This window comes from Lichenostomus cassidix, chromosome 25 (genome assembly GCF_008360975.1).
Source record: "Lichenostomus cassidix isolate B80296 chromosome 25, HeHo_3.0, whole genome shotgun sequence".
Classification (NCBI taxonomy): domain Eukaryota; kingdom Metazoa; phylum Chordata; class Aves; order Passeriformes; family Meliphagidae; genus Lichenostomus; species Lichenostomus cassidix.
In genome coordinates, this window is record NC_139505.1 from 478,365 (window position 1) to 494,874 (window position 16,510).

The following is a 16,510-nucleotide window of genomic DNA, read 5'->3' on the forward strand; positions in this document are numbered from 1 at the left end:
GAGTGCGTTTGTGGGGGGCTCTGTAGACTCAGGGGGTGATCACCGTCTGTTACCTCCCTTTAGGCTTTGGCTCCGTCTCTTCTCGCACTGATGACTCTCCTCCACGTCATCTTCCCTGGGCAGGATGCAGGGACAGGAGGGTTTGGTCCCAGTGTTCAGGCCAGGCATGATCTTCAGAATATCCATGGTCATTCCTCTGGGGCTTGTCCTGGTGCTTTGAGCGGCCAGGGCCTGAGTTTACACAGAGCTCCCGGCCTGCTCCGGGCCATTCTAGATGGGCACATGTCACCCTGTCTGCTCCTCCAAACCGGTGTGGGCACAGCTCCTGCAGGACACTGATTGCAGGGACAGCCAGAGCAATGGGATTGCCCCCGGCAGGGTTCTGAGCTTCCTCTAATCCAGAAAAGCACTTCCGCATGCCCTTGGCTCCAGCACATCTCATAGTGTTTCGCAGGATCTTGTCCCAGGAGCTGCTTTATGGATGTGCTGAGCAGCTGCAATGTCCCTGTGGGCTGGGGAGGGGGGGTGGTCTGTCCCCCTCACCCCCCAATTCAGCCTGTGTCCCACTCCCCTTCCCAATGCAGCAGGAAGATGGGGCAATGCTTCTGCTCTGTTGCCTTTCAAAGAAGCATTTTAAAATAAGATTTTTTTTCTGTTTGTTTGTTTGTTTGTTTTTAACCAAAAAGGAGAAGAAGAAAAAAAGTTTGCATTGATGGGTATTAAAAAAATGTTAATAATAATAAACACACAAATTTATTTCATATAATCCTAGAGTAAAGATTAAAAAAAATTAACTAGTTCAAATAGTAGATGCTATCCATATTGTTTAATCTATAGTAGATCCAAGTGATCCCAGACAGAGCAGAATGTAAAATAAACTTGTGAACACGATCATTGTTAACTTCCCCAAGAATTCCATGTTTTTTTAGTACTATTTTTCTGAAGCAAACAAATAAATGACCGAAAGCCTAACAAAATAACAGCCACCAACTGGTACCTTCTGTCAATCAAAGTCCTGAAGTTATTTTTATAGAGGGGGATAAAAGACAAAAAAAGGGATCTAATATGTATTTTTTTAAAAAAGATATGTTTGGGGCTTTATGTTGCTTTTTTAATAAAAATAGACACATTTGGCTAGTCAAGGAACAAAATAAGGAAGTTTTAGGCCATTAATTTTTGCCTTATTCTGACTTCCAGCCTTGGGCTTGGAGCAAGAAATTGCAGAAAAATGTTCAAAGTTGCTGTTACTTTCCTTGGGCTGTTCTTAGTTTTTTAACTTCTCCAAGCACCAAAGGTGTGGGAAGATCCCAGGATGGGCAGGTGGGACCATCCTGGGTGTAAAGGCGAAGGAAAGGAAGATTGGGTGATCTCCCCTCTGTAAGGTGACAGACAGAGCTCGAAGGCAGTGAGGTGCCAGGCGGAGGCTCTGCCCTCGCATTGGGCAGTGTCAGGGCATTAGGGTTGGTTTGTTCCCTCTTCGTTTGTTTTCTTTTTTTTTCTTGGTTCTCTCTCACCCTGGTTGCATTGCACTGGGAGACGCCATGCGCCTCAGGATGAGCTCACTTGTTTAGCATATGGCATCTTCCTGGAGATTTGGTTTGTTGGGTGTTTCTTTGCTTAGCCTCCAACCATCAGGTTTGAGCATTGGAGCTGTGGGTGAGATGTTTGCAAAAGTCCCTGCTGGCCCAAGAGGGTCTTCTCGCAGCTGTGCTGGGCCATGACATCCCTGATGCCACTGCTTTGCTTCCTGACAGCTGCCCCAATGCTGTTGTGCTCACGGGAGAGTAGCACTCGTGGCACATGCCTGGCTTTTGGCTGCGAAGCACAGAGGAGGCTGAAGGCTGTTCTTAGCCAGCACAACATGTAGGGCTCTGGATGGATCCCGAATCCCTGCAGTGCCGACAGTGGGAGTGACAGCTCCTCGAGCCAGCAGCACACAGTGGGGTGCAGATGGCAGACCTGCTCTGGGCACTGCAGGGCAGGGCAGCACAGCCCCGGCACCGGCTGGGGCAGGATGTGCCCCATGCCCCTGCCAGCTGCTCCATTCATTCCAGAGACAGGCCAGCACTTCTCTCCGGAGGACTGGTGATGCTTTTCACTGCACCAAAATCTCTGTTTAAAGGACAGAACTCAAAGAAACATCCGAAAGGCAACATCGTCATTAGCAAAGCCGGGTGTCATGAAGAAAATACCCTTGAAAGGTAGTTCCCTCTGGGTTTAGCCATTGCTCCTCTCCTCTGTGTTGTGGCTCAGCCATAGCAAACCCAGGGATCTCCTGCAGCTTGGGAGCATACACACAGATCCCAAAGCTTTCAAGAAGCGCAGTGGCTGCCCTTCGCTCCCTGACAGTGCCTGCTTTGGGGAGCTGGGGTAGCCTTTACCAGCATTCATCACTCAGCAAAGCCATGCAATAGGTCAGGACAGGAATGAAGACAGTTCTCATTCAGTTTCTGCGTATAAATAGCACTGTGAATCTGAGATCCCTCCCCGGGACCCTCCCGGCATGCTGGGGCATTTCGGGAAGCAGGGCACGATGTCTGCTGTGCTTCTGGAGGGATTCGTGCTCGGTGGAATCAAACGCCTGGTCCTTCCCTGCTGGGTCGGCGAGGCAGCCTGTTTGCTCTTTCAGTTTTGTTTTACCTCATTTTTTTTGTTTTGATACTTGAAGAAGCATCAGTGATGGACATTGTGCAGTGGTGCCCTGGACTGGAGAGTGGATGCACTTTATTGTCACTTGTGTACGGACAGTGGGTCCTGTCCCGCCTCTGCCGAGCCCCAGCAAGATGTCCTTGGTGGCAGCAGAGCCAGCGTGGGCTGTTTCTTCCAAAACCCTTTCTAGGATGTTAGGGAGCAATCTCTGTGTTTTAGTGTGGGTTTTCACATCCTGTAGAAACTTGAAGTTGTTCTGCTGTCAGCTGACACAGTGAAAAATTCAGCTGGAATTGTGCTAGGCAGACTTTGGTTTGCCGGTGCCGTGCCAGTAGGAGACAGCAGAAGTTGGGCAGCTCCTGCCTCCCTCCCGTGTGACTGCCCTGTTCCAGTGGGTTACTCTACTGGAATTTGGAGTCATTGCAGCCCTGGCAGGCTGCGGTGTCCCCGCTGGATCCACTGAAGCATTGCTTCAGGGCTGCTAATGGAGCAAATTGAAAGTCACCCCCAGTAAAGTGACACTAATGTAAAATCTGGAGTAGTTCCACTACTGTCTGAGAGAAAATGAAGTCTCCCTCCAATGGTGGCACCAGCTTGCTGACAGCAGGATGTGCTTTCTTGGCTTGTGATAATGCTTTTGAAACAACTTGCAGAGAAACGGAGCAGTGAGACGTAGCAGCGTGGTGTGGCCGCAGAGATCTGCTCTTGACTCCCGGGAGCTGGGACACAAGACATGGTCATAGGCTGTTTTGCTTAACTGTGAAACCATCAGCTCCTTTTTCTTTATGAATCCAGTTCAAGAGAATCATAAAAAAAAAGTGGGAGGAAAAAGACCAGGGGCTGGATTCTGTTTTGCAGTATGAGATTTGCTCCTGGCTTAGAAAGCAATGTTAAGCAAACATGAAAGGCAATGGGCACGAGGGCTGGCGGACCCCAGACTGGCAGGGCTGATCGAGCTGCAGCCACTCCAGAACCAGCTCTGATCCCAGCCCCAGGCAAGCCAAGGAAATCCTCGGGGATGCCCAGAGGCATCCAGAGCAGCCCCCGGGGATCCGACTGCGCAGTCGGGAGCCTGTGGGGCTGCAGAAGATTTCCTCCAGCTCTGCCCGGGTATCAAAGAGATCCAGGCTCCAGCTTGCTGCCCTTGGGACTCTGGCAGAGCAGCTCCAGTGGGATTTCCCACATGAGACATGAGCTAAAACGAAACCTGAGCCACGGGGTCCCGCAGCAGCTGATCTCACCATACCCACCCAGGGAAGAGCAGCCCTGCCCAGCCCTTCATGGCTTTGCTTGCCCAGCACCACGTTGGCTTCCTCTCATCCTCGCTTCAGATTGCTGTACAAGTTGGTGTGTATCTGCTTTCCCTTGGATCCAGGCGCTGTCGCACAGTCCTGCTCCACGGTACTCCCACCTCGTGCTGAGCCAGCCGGCCACGGAGTCACCCAGCCATTGCTGGCCATCCCCACTGTGTGGCCCTTCCATTGAAAGACCATTCCCTATCATGTTGTGTTTGCTTTTTTTTCCCCCTCTTTTCTTTTAACGTCATCGGAAGCCTGTAGTCAGGATTGTTACTATAGGAAACCAATCACGTGTTCCATCCAGGTATTTTCATCTCTCTGGCATTACGCAAAAATAAAGGCCTGAGAGATATAACCGAACATAGAAGTAGAGTTAGGCTTGTTGTCTGAGTTTTGAGGCATATAGTATAATGGGAGAAGGAAAAAAATTAAAATAAAATAAAATTAAAATAATGATGTTGCACAACTTGTAGAAAACAAAGAAGGGAAAGGGTTAATGTATTAAATGTGCTAAATTACATTAAGAACTTAATTTTATTAAAGTATTATTACTTAAGAAACTTGGTATCTGCTCTTGGTTTCTGTCTGTTCACACTTCAGGAAGGGCTGGGAGCAGTGGCTGGGAACAAGGCCCTGTTGGGCTGAGTTCCAGGGCAGTGGGGCTGGAAGTCCCTTCTGCCATCTCTCCTGGGTCTCCCACCAGTCCCATGCCTTTGGCAGCACTTCTTGGGGTTCATTAGAGCACTTGTGAGATGATGAGCCTCCTGAGAGAGCTGCTTCTCCCAGTCCTGGTGCTAGCGGGTCCCACATCTGTGAGCCACCCCATGCCACATTCCATCCTTCCCATGTCTTTATCCCAGCAGAAATCATCTGAAAACTGGAAAGCCTGGAACAAAACTGAGTTGCCCAGTCCAAAAGTGTCTCCATGAGCCTAAAGGAACTCATCATGCTGTATGTCCATACCATTGCCATACCTGATAGCATGTCCAATGACAGCAAGCCCCAAGGGACACTTGGCTCAGCCCTGTCCCTTTGTGGAGCCCTTTGGAGCAGCATCCATACCCCACACTCCCACCTCTCCAGCTGACGGGGCTGACATCACCTCTTGGCACCGTGTTTTGGTGTGGGCAGATGGTGTGGGAGGAGGTTGTATTTGGCAGCTCCAGCTGGTCTGCGTGTCGCCAGGGCTTTGCCAGCTGGGGTGGGCACGGGGTAGAGCACAGCCCTTGGGAGATGGCCGCCCTTCACCTGTGGGCAGACCCAGGCTATGACAGAGGATGGGTCTGGCCAGCTCAGGGATGAAGCTGCCTCTGGAGGGGGCAGTGCTGTGGTGTAGAGACACACAGTGCCAGGGGTCTGGAGCCAAAGCTAAGGTGCTGCCAGGGCAGGGGTGGCTGCACTGTGGCTGGATAAAAAGGGGAGCTCCCACACGGTGCAGCCTCTTCTGCGCCCGGTATGTGCATCCCCACGCTGCCCCTGTGCTGGCAGCAGGATCCAACCTGTTCTTCTGATCCTGACTTTCAAGCTCTCCCCTCTGGCCTCTCAGTAGGGCACCCCCTTGCCCAGGCCACAGTCACATCTTCCTCCCAAACCTCCTCCTCCTCCTCATCCTTTATTGCCTGTGGATGCTGCCCAGCTGCCCCGTGTGGGGCTGGCACCACTCCTGCCTCAAGGAAAGACCTGGCAGAGAGAGAAAAAGCCTCAACAGCAGCTTTATTTGGGGATTGTGCCTCAATTCCTGTTTCATTGACAAAATGTGCCCCAAGGAGAGACACTGGCCCAGATCCTACTGGCACAGACAAGTGAGATGGGGTGACTGGGAGCACCTATGGGAAGAAGGAGATCCCCCAAACCCCCACACTGTGACAGGGGCCATGCTCCCAGTACTGGGTCAACAGGGACAGGCTCTCCCACCTGCACCCCTCTTGACTGACACCTGCAAATCACCCCTGACAGCAACACTGGGCTCAGCACAGTCTGTCCCAGCATCTTGGGTGATGCCCACGGTGGGGGTGGCCCCAGGCAGGGGAGAGGGCCGCTGTCACCCTGCCAATGCAGCAGACACTCCATCCAGTGGTGGTGTATCCCTAGGCTGAGACATGCAGCCACCAGCCATGGTGGCCAAACAGCAGGGAAAGGCCAAGCCATGCCAGGGGGTCCTCACAGCAGGAACTGAACAGTCCCCAGTGCTGACACTGGCTCCTACACAGGGAGCTGTGCAGACGGACCATGTGCCCACTCTCAGCACCTCATCCCTGCCCTCACCCTCAGTCCCCCAAATCCCCGGGTCCCTCTTGTCCCCTCCTCAGGGCTCCTCAAAGCCCAAGGCCCCCCAGCCCCTGTTCACATCTCTTTCTGTGGAAGAGTCACAACTTTTCCCTTTGCTGGGGTCATGCCTCGGGGTGGGTCACAACACAAAACCAGTGTCACCCCCACACCCCACCCCGGATGTCCCCAGCAGCACCCAGAGGCACTCCCAGCTCTCGATACTGCAGGGACAGGGCTGGGCACAACCAGCCATGTCACTGCTGATTTCACTGGGCAGGAGAAGGGTGCACCCAGCGTCCCCCTCCCCACCCACCCCAGAGGGCTGCACACAGGGCGTCACCAAACAGGGACTCACCGTGTTCAGGCTTGTTCAGTGCCACCCAGTCACCCGGTGACTGTGCCTGCAGGGCTAAAGGGAGCAGGAACACGGGATTGCATGCCCCCAGCCTTGGGGAGAGAGGGGAGACACCCTGACGCTTTGCCTCCCCCACTATTTTTGTCAGTCCACACAGGCAAAGCAGCACATGGGCAGTGTGATGGTGCACACAAAAGGAGCCGCCAACCTGCCCTGTTCGGGAAGCTGTGGCAGGCAGAAGTAAGGGTGAGACAAATGATGCTACCATGTGCTGGGTGGTGGGGGTCAAGGTGGGGGCACCCCAGGGGCTCAAATATTCTGGCAGCAGGATGCCTGCCGGCCCTCCTGCTGTGTGGGCAGCACCCGGATGGGCTCGACAGTGCTTGAAGGGCCAAATTCCGACTCTGGTTGCCCAGTGATCTGCCTCTGGGACACGATGCGGTAGATCTCTGCCAGCAGAGAGAGAGGGGAAGTGAAAAAACAATTTTTAGTAGAAAAGAATTTTAGTAGGTATTTCAGCTGGGGATCTGCTCCCTCCACAAACACACAGCTCCAGGGGTGCAAATGCCCACCTCTCCCCATCCAAGGGACCAGGATTCCAACCCAGATCCCACCCAGTGCAGCCAGGGCCCCCAGGGGAGTCCTGGGAGGACACAATATCCAAAGCCAGCTCTATCCCTGTCCCCTCTTTTCCTGGTTGCTCCTTACCTGAGAGGATGTTGTGGAAAGCCGTCTCTACATTGGTGGAGTCCAGAGCAGACGTCTCAAGAAAGGACAGTCCGTTCTTCTCTGCAAGGACAGGGTGAGCTCAGGTGGGTGCCATGAGCTCCAGCCAGATGGGGTGGCACTGGACAGGATGGGGTAAGATACCTGCAAAGCTCCTGGCCTCATCGGTGGGCACAGCCCGCAGGTGCCGCAGGTCGCTCTTGTTGCCCACCAGCATGATGACAATGTTGGCGTCAGCATGGTCCTGCAGCTCCTTCAGCCAGCGCTCCGCATTCTCATACGTCAGGTACTTGGCGATGTCATAGACAAGCAGAGCTCCCACTGCCCCCCTATAGTACCTGGGGGACATTGAAGGGACAGGGTCACAGCAGGCCCCAGGCAAAGGCCATGGGTTGGGAGCAAGGAAACTCACGCTGAGGTGATGGCACGGTACCGCTCCTGCCCGGCTGTGTCCCAGATCTGAGCCTTCACTGTCTTGTTGTCCACCTGGATGCTCCTTGTGGCAAACTCCACCCCGATGGTGCTTTTGCTCTCCAGGTTGAACTCATTGCGGGTGAAGCGCGAGAGCAGGTTGCTCTTCCCCACCCCAGAGTCCCCGATGAGCACAACTGAGGGACACAAGCACAGTGTCAGTTCCCCCAGCCACCCAGGAAAGCCACCCATCCCACAGGGATGGCAGGGATGGGAATTTCTCCATCTGCCCCCCTCCATCCAGACCCCACCTCCACCTCATCCAGGAGAAGCTGACAGGTGAGGGGTGAGGCCAAGTAGGACCAGCTGCCTTCAGTCCCGCTGCCCTAATACCCCTTGAGAAAATCCCTGCCATGGCTGGGAAGTTGCGAGGAGTTTCTGTCCCTGGGGATGGGAAAGCACCATATGCACTGATGTACCCGAAATGGGCAGAAAACCAGGGTCAGGACCTGTGTGGGGACAGCCAGGCCAGAGGCCAAGCAGAGCTGGGGCTCCTCTTTCCAACCCTTTGTGCCCTCCAACCCTGAGGGTGCACAAGAGGACTTAAAGACATGGTTTGAAAGGAAGTATCATCCTCCTCTTCCGCCACTGCTGGTCCAGCCCATGAGCCGTGAAGTCCCTGGGTGTGGGTTAAATGCATTTTCTGCCTGTCCCAGATCTGGCTGGTTCCTGTAAAACCTTGTGAAACAGGCTCTGGGGAGCTTTATCACACACCTCCCTGGTCAAGTTTGTTGAGTTTATGACTCAACAAGTTTTTGTTTTTATTTTTTAAGTTACTTTTAATTCCCTCACTGCTGATCCTCCTAATTTCCCATGTGTACTCAGACACTTCACTTTGCTCACCTGTGGGACACATCTCCCCACCAGGGTTGGACAACAGCAGGGCTGAGGTCACAACCATCTGGTGACCACAGTGGGGAGGACATGGGAACAGCAGCTCCAGCAAGGGGCCACTGGGATGCCACACAGTACAGGAGCTACAGCAAGGCACAGCTACACTTAGTCAAGGCTCAGCAGCCATCATCCTGCAAGGATGTTGCTCCATGTCCTGGATAACACCTTCCCTCCAGCTCATAGACATGGCTCCCTTGTATGGTGCAAAGCCTCCAACCATGCAACCACCCCGTTGTCAAAACCCCCAGTGCAGGGCAGCCAGCAAACAGCCTGGCTCCGGGAAGCAAAGCAGTATGTGAAACAACTCCCTAGGACCACTGAGGGAAGCAGGAAGGCACTGGAGTGTCGCTAGCAATTGCTGTGTCAGGACAGCCAGTGAACAAGGAAAGGGCAGCTCCTCCAGAGCATCACAGAATGGCTTGGGTGGATGGGACCATAAAGCCCATCTTGTTCCACCCCCTGATTCCACTATCCCAGGTTGCTCCAAGCCCTGTCCAACCTGGCCATCCCCCAGGGATGGGGCAGCCTCAGCTTCTCTGGGCAACTTGTGCCAGAGTTTCATCACTCTCACAGCCAAGAATTTCTTCCCAATATCCCATCTAACCCTGCCCTCTGGCAGTGGGAAGCCATTCCACTTTGTCCTGTCCCTCCAGGCCCTTGTCTAAAGTCCCTCTCCAGCTCTCTTGGAGCCCCTTTAGGCACTGGAAGGCTCTCTGAGGTTTCCCCAGAGCCTTTTCTTTTACAGCTGAATACCCCCAGCTCTCCCAGCCTCGCTCCAGAGTAGAGAGGCTCCAGGCCATGGACCATCTCTGTGGCCTCCTTCACTTGTTCCAGGAGTGTGCTGGGGCCCTTGAGCTGGAGGTGGTTCTGCAGGGGAGTCTCCCCAGAGTGGAGCAGAGAGGCAGAATCCCCCACCTTTGCCCAGCTGCTGGGGAGGCTTCTCAGCTGCTGCCCACTTCACAGAGGTCTGAGAGGACCATAACAGCCTGGACTACCCTGGACAAGCCAGTAGGAATGCAGGCTAGTGGTGAGACAGGTTCATTATCACTTCCTGAGCCTCAAAGTCTTGATCTGGGCTTAGTCTTTTACCAACAACAGGAAATTGCTACTTCCCCAGCTCAACTGCCACAATCCCCATCCTGGCAGTGCTGAGCTCCATGGCAGACTACGGAGGGCTTTGGACCACACCATGGATGCAGGGTGAGTGGTGCAGGGTCCTGCACCCTGTAGGGATGATAAGCCCCATGTCCCCAAGCTTGAATAGCTTGAGGAGCTGAAGCAGCATCCCCCACCCCAGGCACAAAAGCATTTGACACACTCTGTCCTCGCTTCCTCTGAACATGCATCCTGTGAGCACTGGTGAACATCCTCAGCACACCATGTCTCACTGCAGGGATGGAAACAGCCTGGAGCTCCACATGGAGCCCTAAGGAAGGGTTCCAGAAGCAGCCATGCCCAGAGCTGTTCCTCAACCATACCGAGCCCCTCCAGCAGTATCGTGGCCTTGTACAGCTGGAATGTGCATTGTGCTTTGCAACAACTGATGCTCCCATTCCAGTGGAACTCAGGATAACAATCTCTCTTTTCTCAGGGAAGAGGCTGAGCTCTGCAGAGCTGTTGGACCTTGGGAGCCCTAGCCCAGCTCCTTGCCCCTGGACACTGCATCCCCCTTGGACTCTGCTCCTGCTTTGGGAGGGATAAGCTGCCCTGACAATGAAAACCGATTTCTCCTATGTTTTAAGAACTCCAGAGACCACCATAAGACCCAGGAGGGGAATGCAGAGCCTGTGGTGAGCTGTTCTCAGCCCTGGCTCCTGTAGGATCACAGGTAAGGGATGGACACAGGAGGACCATGTGCCTAAGCCCCCTCAGAGCCACATCGCAAGCACAGCACCCAACAGGAAGCATAGAACAAAGCAGGTGGGAGAGCTTTGGACTGGGCATCGCACTGGAGGCACCACTCAGCATCAGAGTTTCCCTCACACCAGGTGCCAGACTAACTCCATGGAGGAGGATTTTTCTGGGCAGTGGCCAGGAGAGATGTGCAAGGAGCCAGGGCCTACCAGCATGTCGCTGGCTGGAATTACATCGTGTCGGTGGCTAGAATTACTTGAGGCCTTGTGGGCAGGCCTGCATGGGCAGGCTGACTCACAGCCACCCACCGGTGAGCTCACAGCCTGGATTTTATGGTTCAGGAGGCTGTGGCACTGCCAAAATTCCCCAGCATCTTCCCCAGCATCCACTTTGGCCACAGCAGACAGCAGGGAAGCCTGGCATGCACAGAGGTGTTTCATGGGGATGCTGGGCTCCCACAGCCAGAAACACCAAGGCTGTGTCTCCAGGGGCCTGTCCCTCTCCCCGCTCCGTGCACAGCAGTGAGGTCATGCTATGACCAGCACCAGGAAGGACAACCCCGAATCCCTGGATCCTTCCCCTCCAGTGCAGCTGGGGAGCGGCACAGCTTTCTCTCCTGGGATTACCTACTCAGCCCCCAGACGTGCTCCCCTGACCCAGCCCCACAGAGCAGAGCACCCAGGTGCTCAGGGGCTGGCACAGCACCCACAAGGCCTCATGGATCAGCCCTCCCCACCACCCCCAGGACCCTCCCAGGACGCTGTGCACTCAGGCCACGGCTGCAGCCTCCCGCAGCAGTAAAAAGGCGCTGTAATGAGCATCGGGACCACAAACTATCAGACCAACTCTAGCAAGCCCTCCGACTACGGCTTAACTCCAACCCCAGCCCCACCAGGACCCACCCTCTTGCCCAGCACAGTGGAACACCACAATAAACCCCCATCCCCGTCCCAAGAACTGGGAACTGAGTGTTATATCCCAGTATAAGCCCCAGCTTCCAGTCCCACTCTGAGGGTGCCGCGTGGAGCCAGCCCTGACGGCAGCAGACCCACCTTTGAAGAGATAATCGTACTCATCGTCCTTGCCCCGCATCTCGCCCAGCGCCACCGCCCCACTCCCACTGGGCCAACTGGCATTTCCGGGCCTTATCCAGCCCTGGCAGGGGCTGTCCCCCGCCACCCATTGGTGGCCACAACCTTTCCTGCTCCACACCCATTGGCGGCCGGAGCTGCCCGTCACCACACAGGTGCGCTCACCTGCGCCAGGTAAGGGGGGCAGGGAAGCTGTATGGAGGCAGGGATAGGCCACCACCTGTGTGTGCTCCTGATGAGGACAGTAATGGCCATGAGCTCTACGCAGAACCGTGGGTGTGACGTGGAGCTGGGCTGGCACGCTTGGCGTGGTGCAAAGGGAAAGTGAGTGAAGACACGGAGAATCCAGCAGGAATTCTCCCAGTTCCGAAGGGTTTCAGATAATAGGCAGAGGCTGCATTATCGTGTGAACTGATAAAGTTCAAACAGCGGATGTGAACTGGGAAAGGCTGCATGGGGAGGGGACACAGAAGGTGCATGGCTTTAGGGTGGGAGTGGGCACAGAGGGAACATGGCATCAGTGTGGGAGAGGGCACAGGGTGAGCATAGCTTCAGAGAGGGGGTGCAGCGTGGCCACCGCATCAGGGTAGGCAAGGGCACAGGGGAGCTATGGCATCCAGCTGGGCTGCTTTGGAGGCCATAATCTTCAGCACATCAGGAAGGTGGGGACCCAGGGAGTCGACCACAAACACGCAGGAATTCCAGCTCGGTACACCTGCATTTCACAAGTCCTTTAATGATTGTGTCACCCCTGTGCAGGACACGGAGCTGCTCCTGGCCCCATGGCACTGGGCTCTGTGCCAAGCCCCATCCTGCCATGCAGATAGGCAGGGACCTTTGCTTGGTCCTGCTGTCACACTTGCCCCATGTCTAGGGATAGGACAGATGTCTAGGGATGACACAGCCAAGGACTGAGTGCTGTCATTTCACTCCTTAGGGCTTGGCTTGATCCCAGAGCAGTCCCTGGTGGCACAGGCACCTGTGGGTCAGCCACATCCTCAGTGCATGGCACAGCGTGGCCCCACGGGAGCAACCCCAGGGCCAGAGGCAATCAGAGAGGCTCCCGTTGCTGGCATGATCCTGACTAGAACCTCCTGGCTTCTTCCCCAGAGGTGCCTCAGGGGTGTCCTGGTCCTTTGCCTTGCAGGTCCAGAAGGGCTGAGACAGTGCATGACAGTGGTGATGCTAATCAGGGCCTAGCAAAAATGAAACAGAGAGAGAAGAGCTCCTGGAACTGGTGCTTCTCACTGTTTATGGCAGAATTTGGCCCCTGTCCAGGCTGCTGGTCCCCACTGCACCAGGACAAGGGGTGGCACTGCAGGCAGGGTGACACCAGACTGTGCTGGTGGCCACCGGTGTGTCCCAGGGCTGTGGGGTTCCCCAGAGGCTTCCCGGGGTGCCCAGTGGGCTCAGAGGGCCACGCAGCATGGGCGCCTCTCCGCCTGCGCTGGGGCCGTGCTTGCGGGGTTCTCACTGGCAAGTGACACTGTATTGCTTTGGCTGCTCCTCTGCTTCTGCTTCTGCACTTTGTGGAAGATTTCTGAAAAAAAAAAAAGAGGTGCCAGGGAGTCTGTGTGTCAGCCAAGGCCTCCTGGGGACGCAGGGGCAGCTTCAAGCTCAGCATGCCAGTGACTCTCCTTCCCCTCTATGCAGCAGAGGAGTGACTTGAGGGGTAACGAGGGAGCAGCTCCCACGAGTTGCATCCCTGAAGTGCCTTGGGAACACCCTTTGCTTGGGCAATTTCCTCTTGCCCAACCTGGGATTAGTGCTTCACTCTGTGCTGGCAGCTCACCTGGTCAGGCTGGCTCAGCACAGCACTACACGGCACAGCATGGCATGGCACAGCACTGCACAGCTCGGCACAGCTCAGCACAGCATGGCACACATCACTGCCCTGATGCTGCTGACTGCCATTCCTGGAGAGCTGCTCCTGGACTCCATCCCTGGCCCCCAAGGTTCCCACATCCAGTCTAGCAGGATGCTGGAGACATCAAGTCATGAGCCCAGGACAACAGGAAGGGAACTGGAGATTACGGAGGAGAAGCAGCCCCTGAGGCTTCAGGGATGCCCAGGGCCGTGAGAACAAAGCTGCGGGTGTGTGGAGTTAAACGCCCAGCACCAAAGGCTGGAAACCAAACCAGCCAGAATAACAACACCAAAACCAGCCCCAAAGACCTCACAAAACTAGCCCCAAATAGCACAGATGGAGCAGGGAGAGAAGCACTGCACATCCTCTACCCAGCCCTGTGTCCCTGGGAAGGGACCCCATGATGCCCCAGGACCCCACTGCACCACGGTGCCAGTGCCTGTACCTTTCAGGATGGTCTCAAATGCTTCCTCGACATTGGTGGAGTCTAGTGCCGAGGTCTCAACAAACAGCAGCCCATTGTTGTCTGCAAGGAGAGGAGCCCCCTGAGATGATGCAGACTCCAGAAAGGACATGGCTCCAATCTGGAGCACGTTTAGAGATGTTCACTTTAGAGATGGCCTGCACTGGTGCAGGTTCATGCTGTTGGGGAGGTTCCCAAGCCCCCAGCTCTGTGGCAGGGTGCCAGCCTGTACCTGCAAACATTTTTGCCTCCTCCATGGGCACCTCCCGAGCCTGTGCGAGGTCAGTCTTGTTCCCCACCAGCATGACAACGATACTGGCCTCAGCATGGTCGTACAGCTCCTTCAGCCAGCGGTCCACCACATCGTACGTCTGGTGCTTGGTGATGTCAAACACAACCAGGGCACCCACAGCTCCCCGGTAATACCTATGACAGAACCCTGTCATCACTCCATGCTCCAGACACCCCTCCACCATCCTCACCCATGGCGCTGAATCATGAAAGCATTACCCCCCAAGTCCCAGGAGGAGCCCAGATTTCAAAGCCTCCCATCCTTACGCTGAGGTGATGGCACGGTACCGCTCCAGTCCAGCAGTGTCCCAGATCTGAGCCTTCACCACAGCATCTCCCACCAGGATTGTGCGGGTGGAGAATTCCACGCCGATGGTGGTGCGGCTGTCATGGTTGAACTCGTTGCGGGTGAAGCGAGAGAGCAGGTTTGTTTTTCCCACCCCAGACTCCCCGATCAGGACGACTGTGGAAGGAAGGAGAAATCCCACTGGACTGCCCCAGCTACCAACACTGGCTGCATGGGTATCACTTGCTGTCCGATGACCCCAGACAGGTCACAAAGGCTGGGCAGCTGTGTGGGTTTAACTCCTGTTGTGGTCACTCCTTCAGCAAACAGGGGTCCCTCTGGCAGCCCAACTGTGCTCGCTAGTGCTGGTGCAGCCCCAGAGCTGTTCAGGGGGGTCATAGCTACTGGGCTCTGGGCAGCAGGAGCAGGGTGAGGATATTAGCAAACCCTGGGTCACCCTGCTCCGGTGGGCACCCAGGATGGGTGGCACGCCAGAGCCTGTCTGTCTCCACTTGCCCAAAGGGAGTTCTGAGGTCCAGCAGAGTCCAGCCAGCAGCATCTGGCAGAGACACAGGACACTAGTGTCTAGGGCCCAAGGAACTCAGGATGGGAGGTGTGAGGCTGTGCCCCTATTTCTCCAGCTCAGGTTTGACCCCCATGTCCTCTATATGTGCCACCGCCCAGGTCACCACAGCAAATGGTTTTTCAATGCCCATTGCTCTTGGGGGTTTCAGGCTCTCATGGCATTTATATCTCACAGTTCAGCCCCAGCTTTCAGGGCCCCCCCATCTCGTGCCAGCAATTTGCCTGGCACTCCACACCTGCAGTCTTGGGGTGAGTGTAGATTTCCCTGGGCCCCTGTGGACTCTGGCACTGCTCACCAGCCCTGCCCTCACTGCGGTCAGTGGTGCTGTCAGTGGTGCTCTGACCCTTCGTAGCTCCCGGTGCCCATTACAGCTGCAGGGATAGTCAACAACGTCCCATCTCGGGACACAGCAGCTCTGGGGAAAAGCACCCTAGTTCCCTCCCCGTAGCTCCTGCTCCATCCCTTTTGGAGAAGGAGGGGGCCCATCGACCGCAGGACTCACCCTTGAAGACAAAGTTATAATCCTCCTCGGCGCTGCCCATGTCGCCCCTTGCTGCCGCCTGCCCTCGCAGGGCCGCCCTAGGTTTCCTCCTTCCCGCTGCCAAGCCCCGAGCAGACGGCGGGGCGGGACGGGCTCCCGGAGGCGCCGAGGGAGGAGACGGAGCGAGCAAAGGTTCTTCTCTGTCGGGGAGCGAACGGGAACGAGAGGCGTTCAGGGGTGCGCGGAGGGGCTGGCGAGAGCGGCCGGGCTGGCGACAGCGCGGCCGGTTGACTCAAGGGGTGGGACCGGGTGTCGCAGCGCAGGTTGGGCAGGTAGTGTCACCCCCTGGGACCGTCACGGGGTGGCTGGAGGAGGAGCCAGGGCTTGATCCTGAGTGCGGGGCAGGCTGGGGCCGCAAGGACAGCATGAACAGTACTGTCAACATGGGCAGCATGGCCGGGGGGAGTGCGACGGCACTGTGGGATGTGAGAGCAGTGTGGGGAGGCTGGGGCAGTGTCGACAGAGCAGTGAGGGTAACACAAGCAGCGTGCACAGTGAGGGGGTATGGATGAAGAGGGCAGTGTGAGCAGCACGGGGAGTGAGGGCAGCGATGGCAGACTGGGGCAGCATGAGCAGAGCAGGGTGTGATGGCAGCAAAGGGCACCTGTGCCAGGAGCAGAGCCCTTGCTCAGCCTGGCTCCACCGGCTGTGAACGTTCCCTCGCCTCTGCTGCCATCGTGTGAAAGCCAGGGAACTGGGATGGGAATGAGCCCCCATCACCCCCCCAGCTACCTCAGTGCAACCAGCAGGGCTGTGCGGTGGCTCGGCTCTGTTGTACCCCTTCCCCTTTGACTACAGCCCCTTGCAGCCTCTTGTCTTTCCCCAGGGCAATGGGCATGCCCAGGCACCCCCAGCCAGGCCAGGTTGTGC

The 16,510-nt window shown here is 55.9% G+C and overlaps 2 protein-coding genes across 2 annotated transcripts; both read right to left on the reverse strand.

Annotated features, from left to right (window-relative positions):
- Nucleotides 1–5,643: 5,643 nt before the first annotated feature.
- On the reverse strand, nt 5,644–11,688 carry LOC146427088 (ras-related protein Rab-11A-like). The gene is made up of 5 exons (XM_085082426.1): nt 11,568–11,688; nt 7,709–7,904; nt 7,441–7,634; nt 7,279–7,359; nt 5,644–7,019 (listed from the first exon to the last, which is right to left on the reverse strand). The coding sequence occupies exons 1-5, from the start codon at nt 11,605–11,607 to the stop codon at nt 6,880–6,882; spliced, it is 651 nt and encodes a 216-aa protein (XP_084938552.1). The 5' UTR covers nt 11,608–11,688; the 3' UTR covers nt 5,644–6,879.
- Nucleotides 11,689–12,322: 634 nt separating this feature from the next.
- RAB25 (RAB25, member RAS oncogene family) lies at nt 12,323–16,398 on the reverse strand. Its single transcript, XM_085082427.1, has 5 exons — nt 15,602–16,398; nt 14,495–14,690; nt 14,169–14,362; nt 13,919–13,999; nt 12,323–13,146 (listed from the first exon to the last, which is right to left on the reverse strand). The coding sequence occupies exons 1-5, from the start codon at nt 15,639–15,641 to the stop codon at nt 13,016–13,018; spliced, it is 642 nt and encodes a 213-aa protein (XP_084938553.1). The 5' UTR covers nt 15,642–16,398; the 3' UTR covers nt 12,323–13,015.
- Between the last annotated feature and the right edge of the window lie 112 nt (nt 16,399–16,510).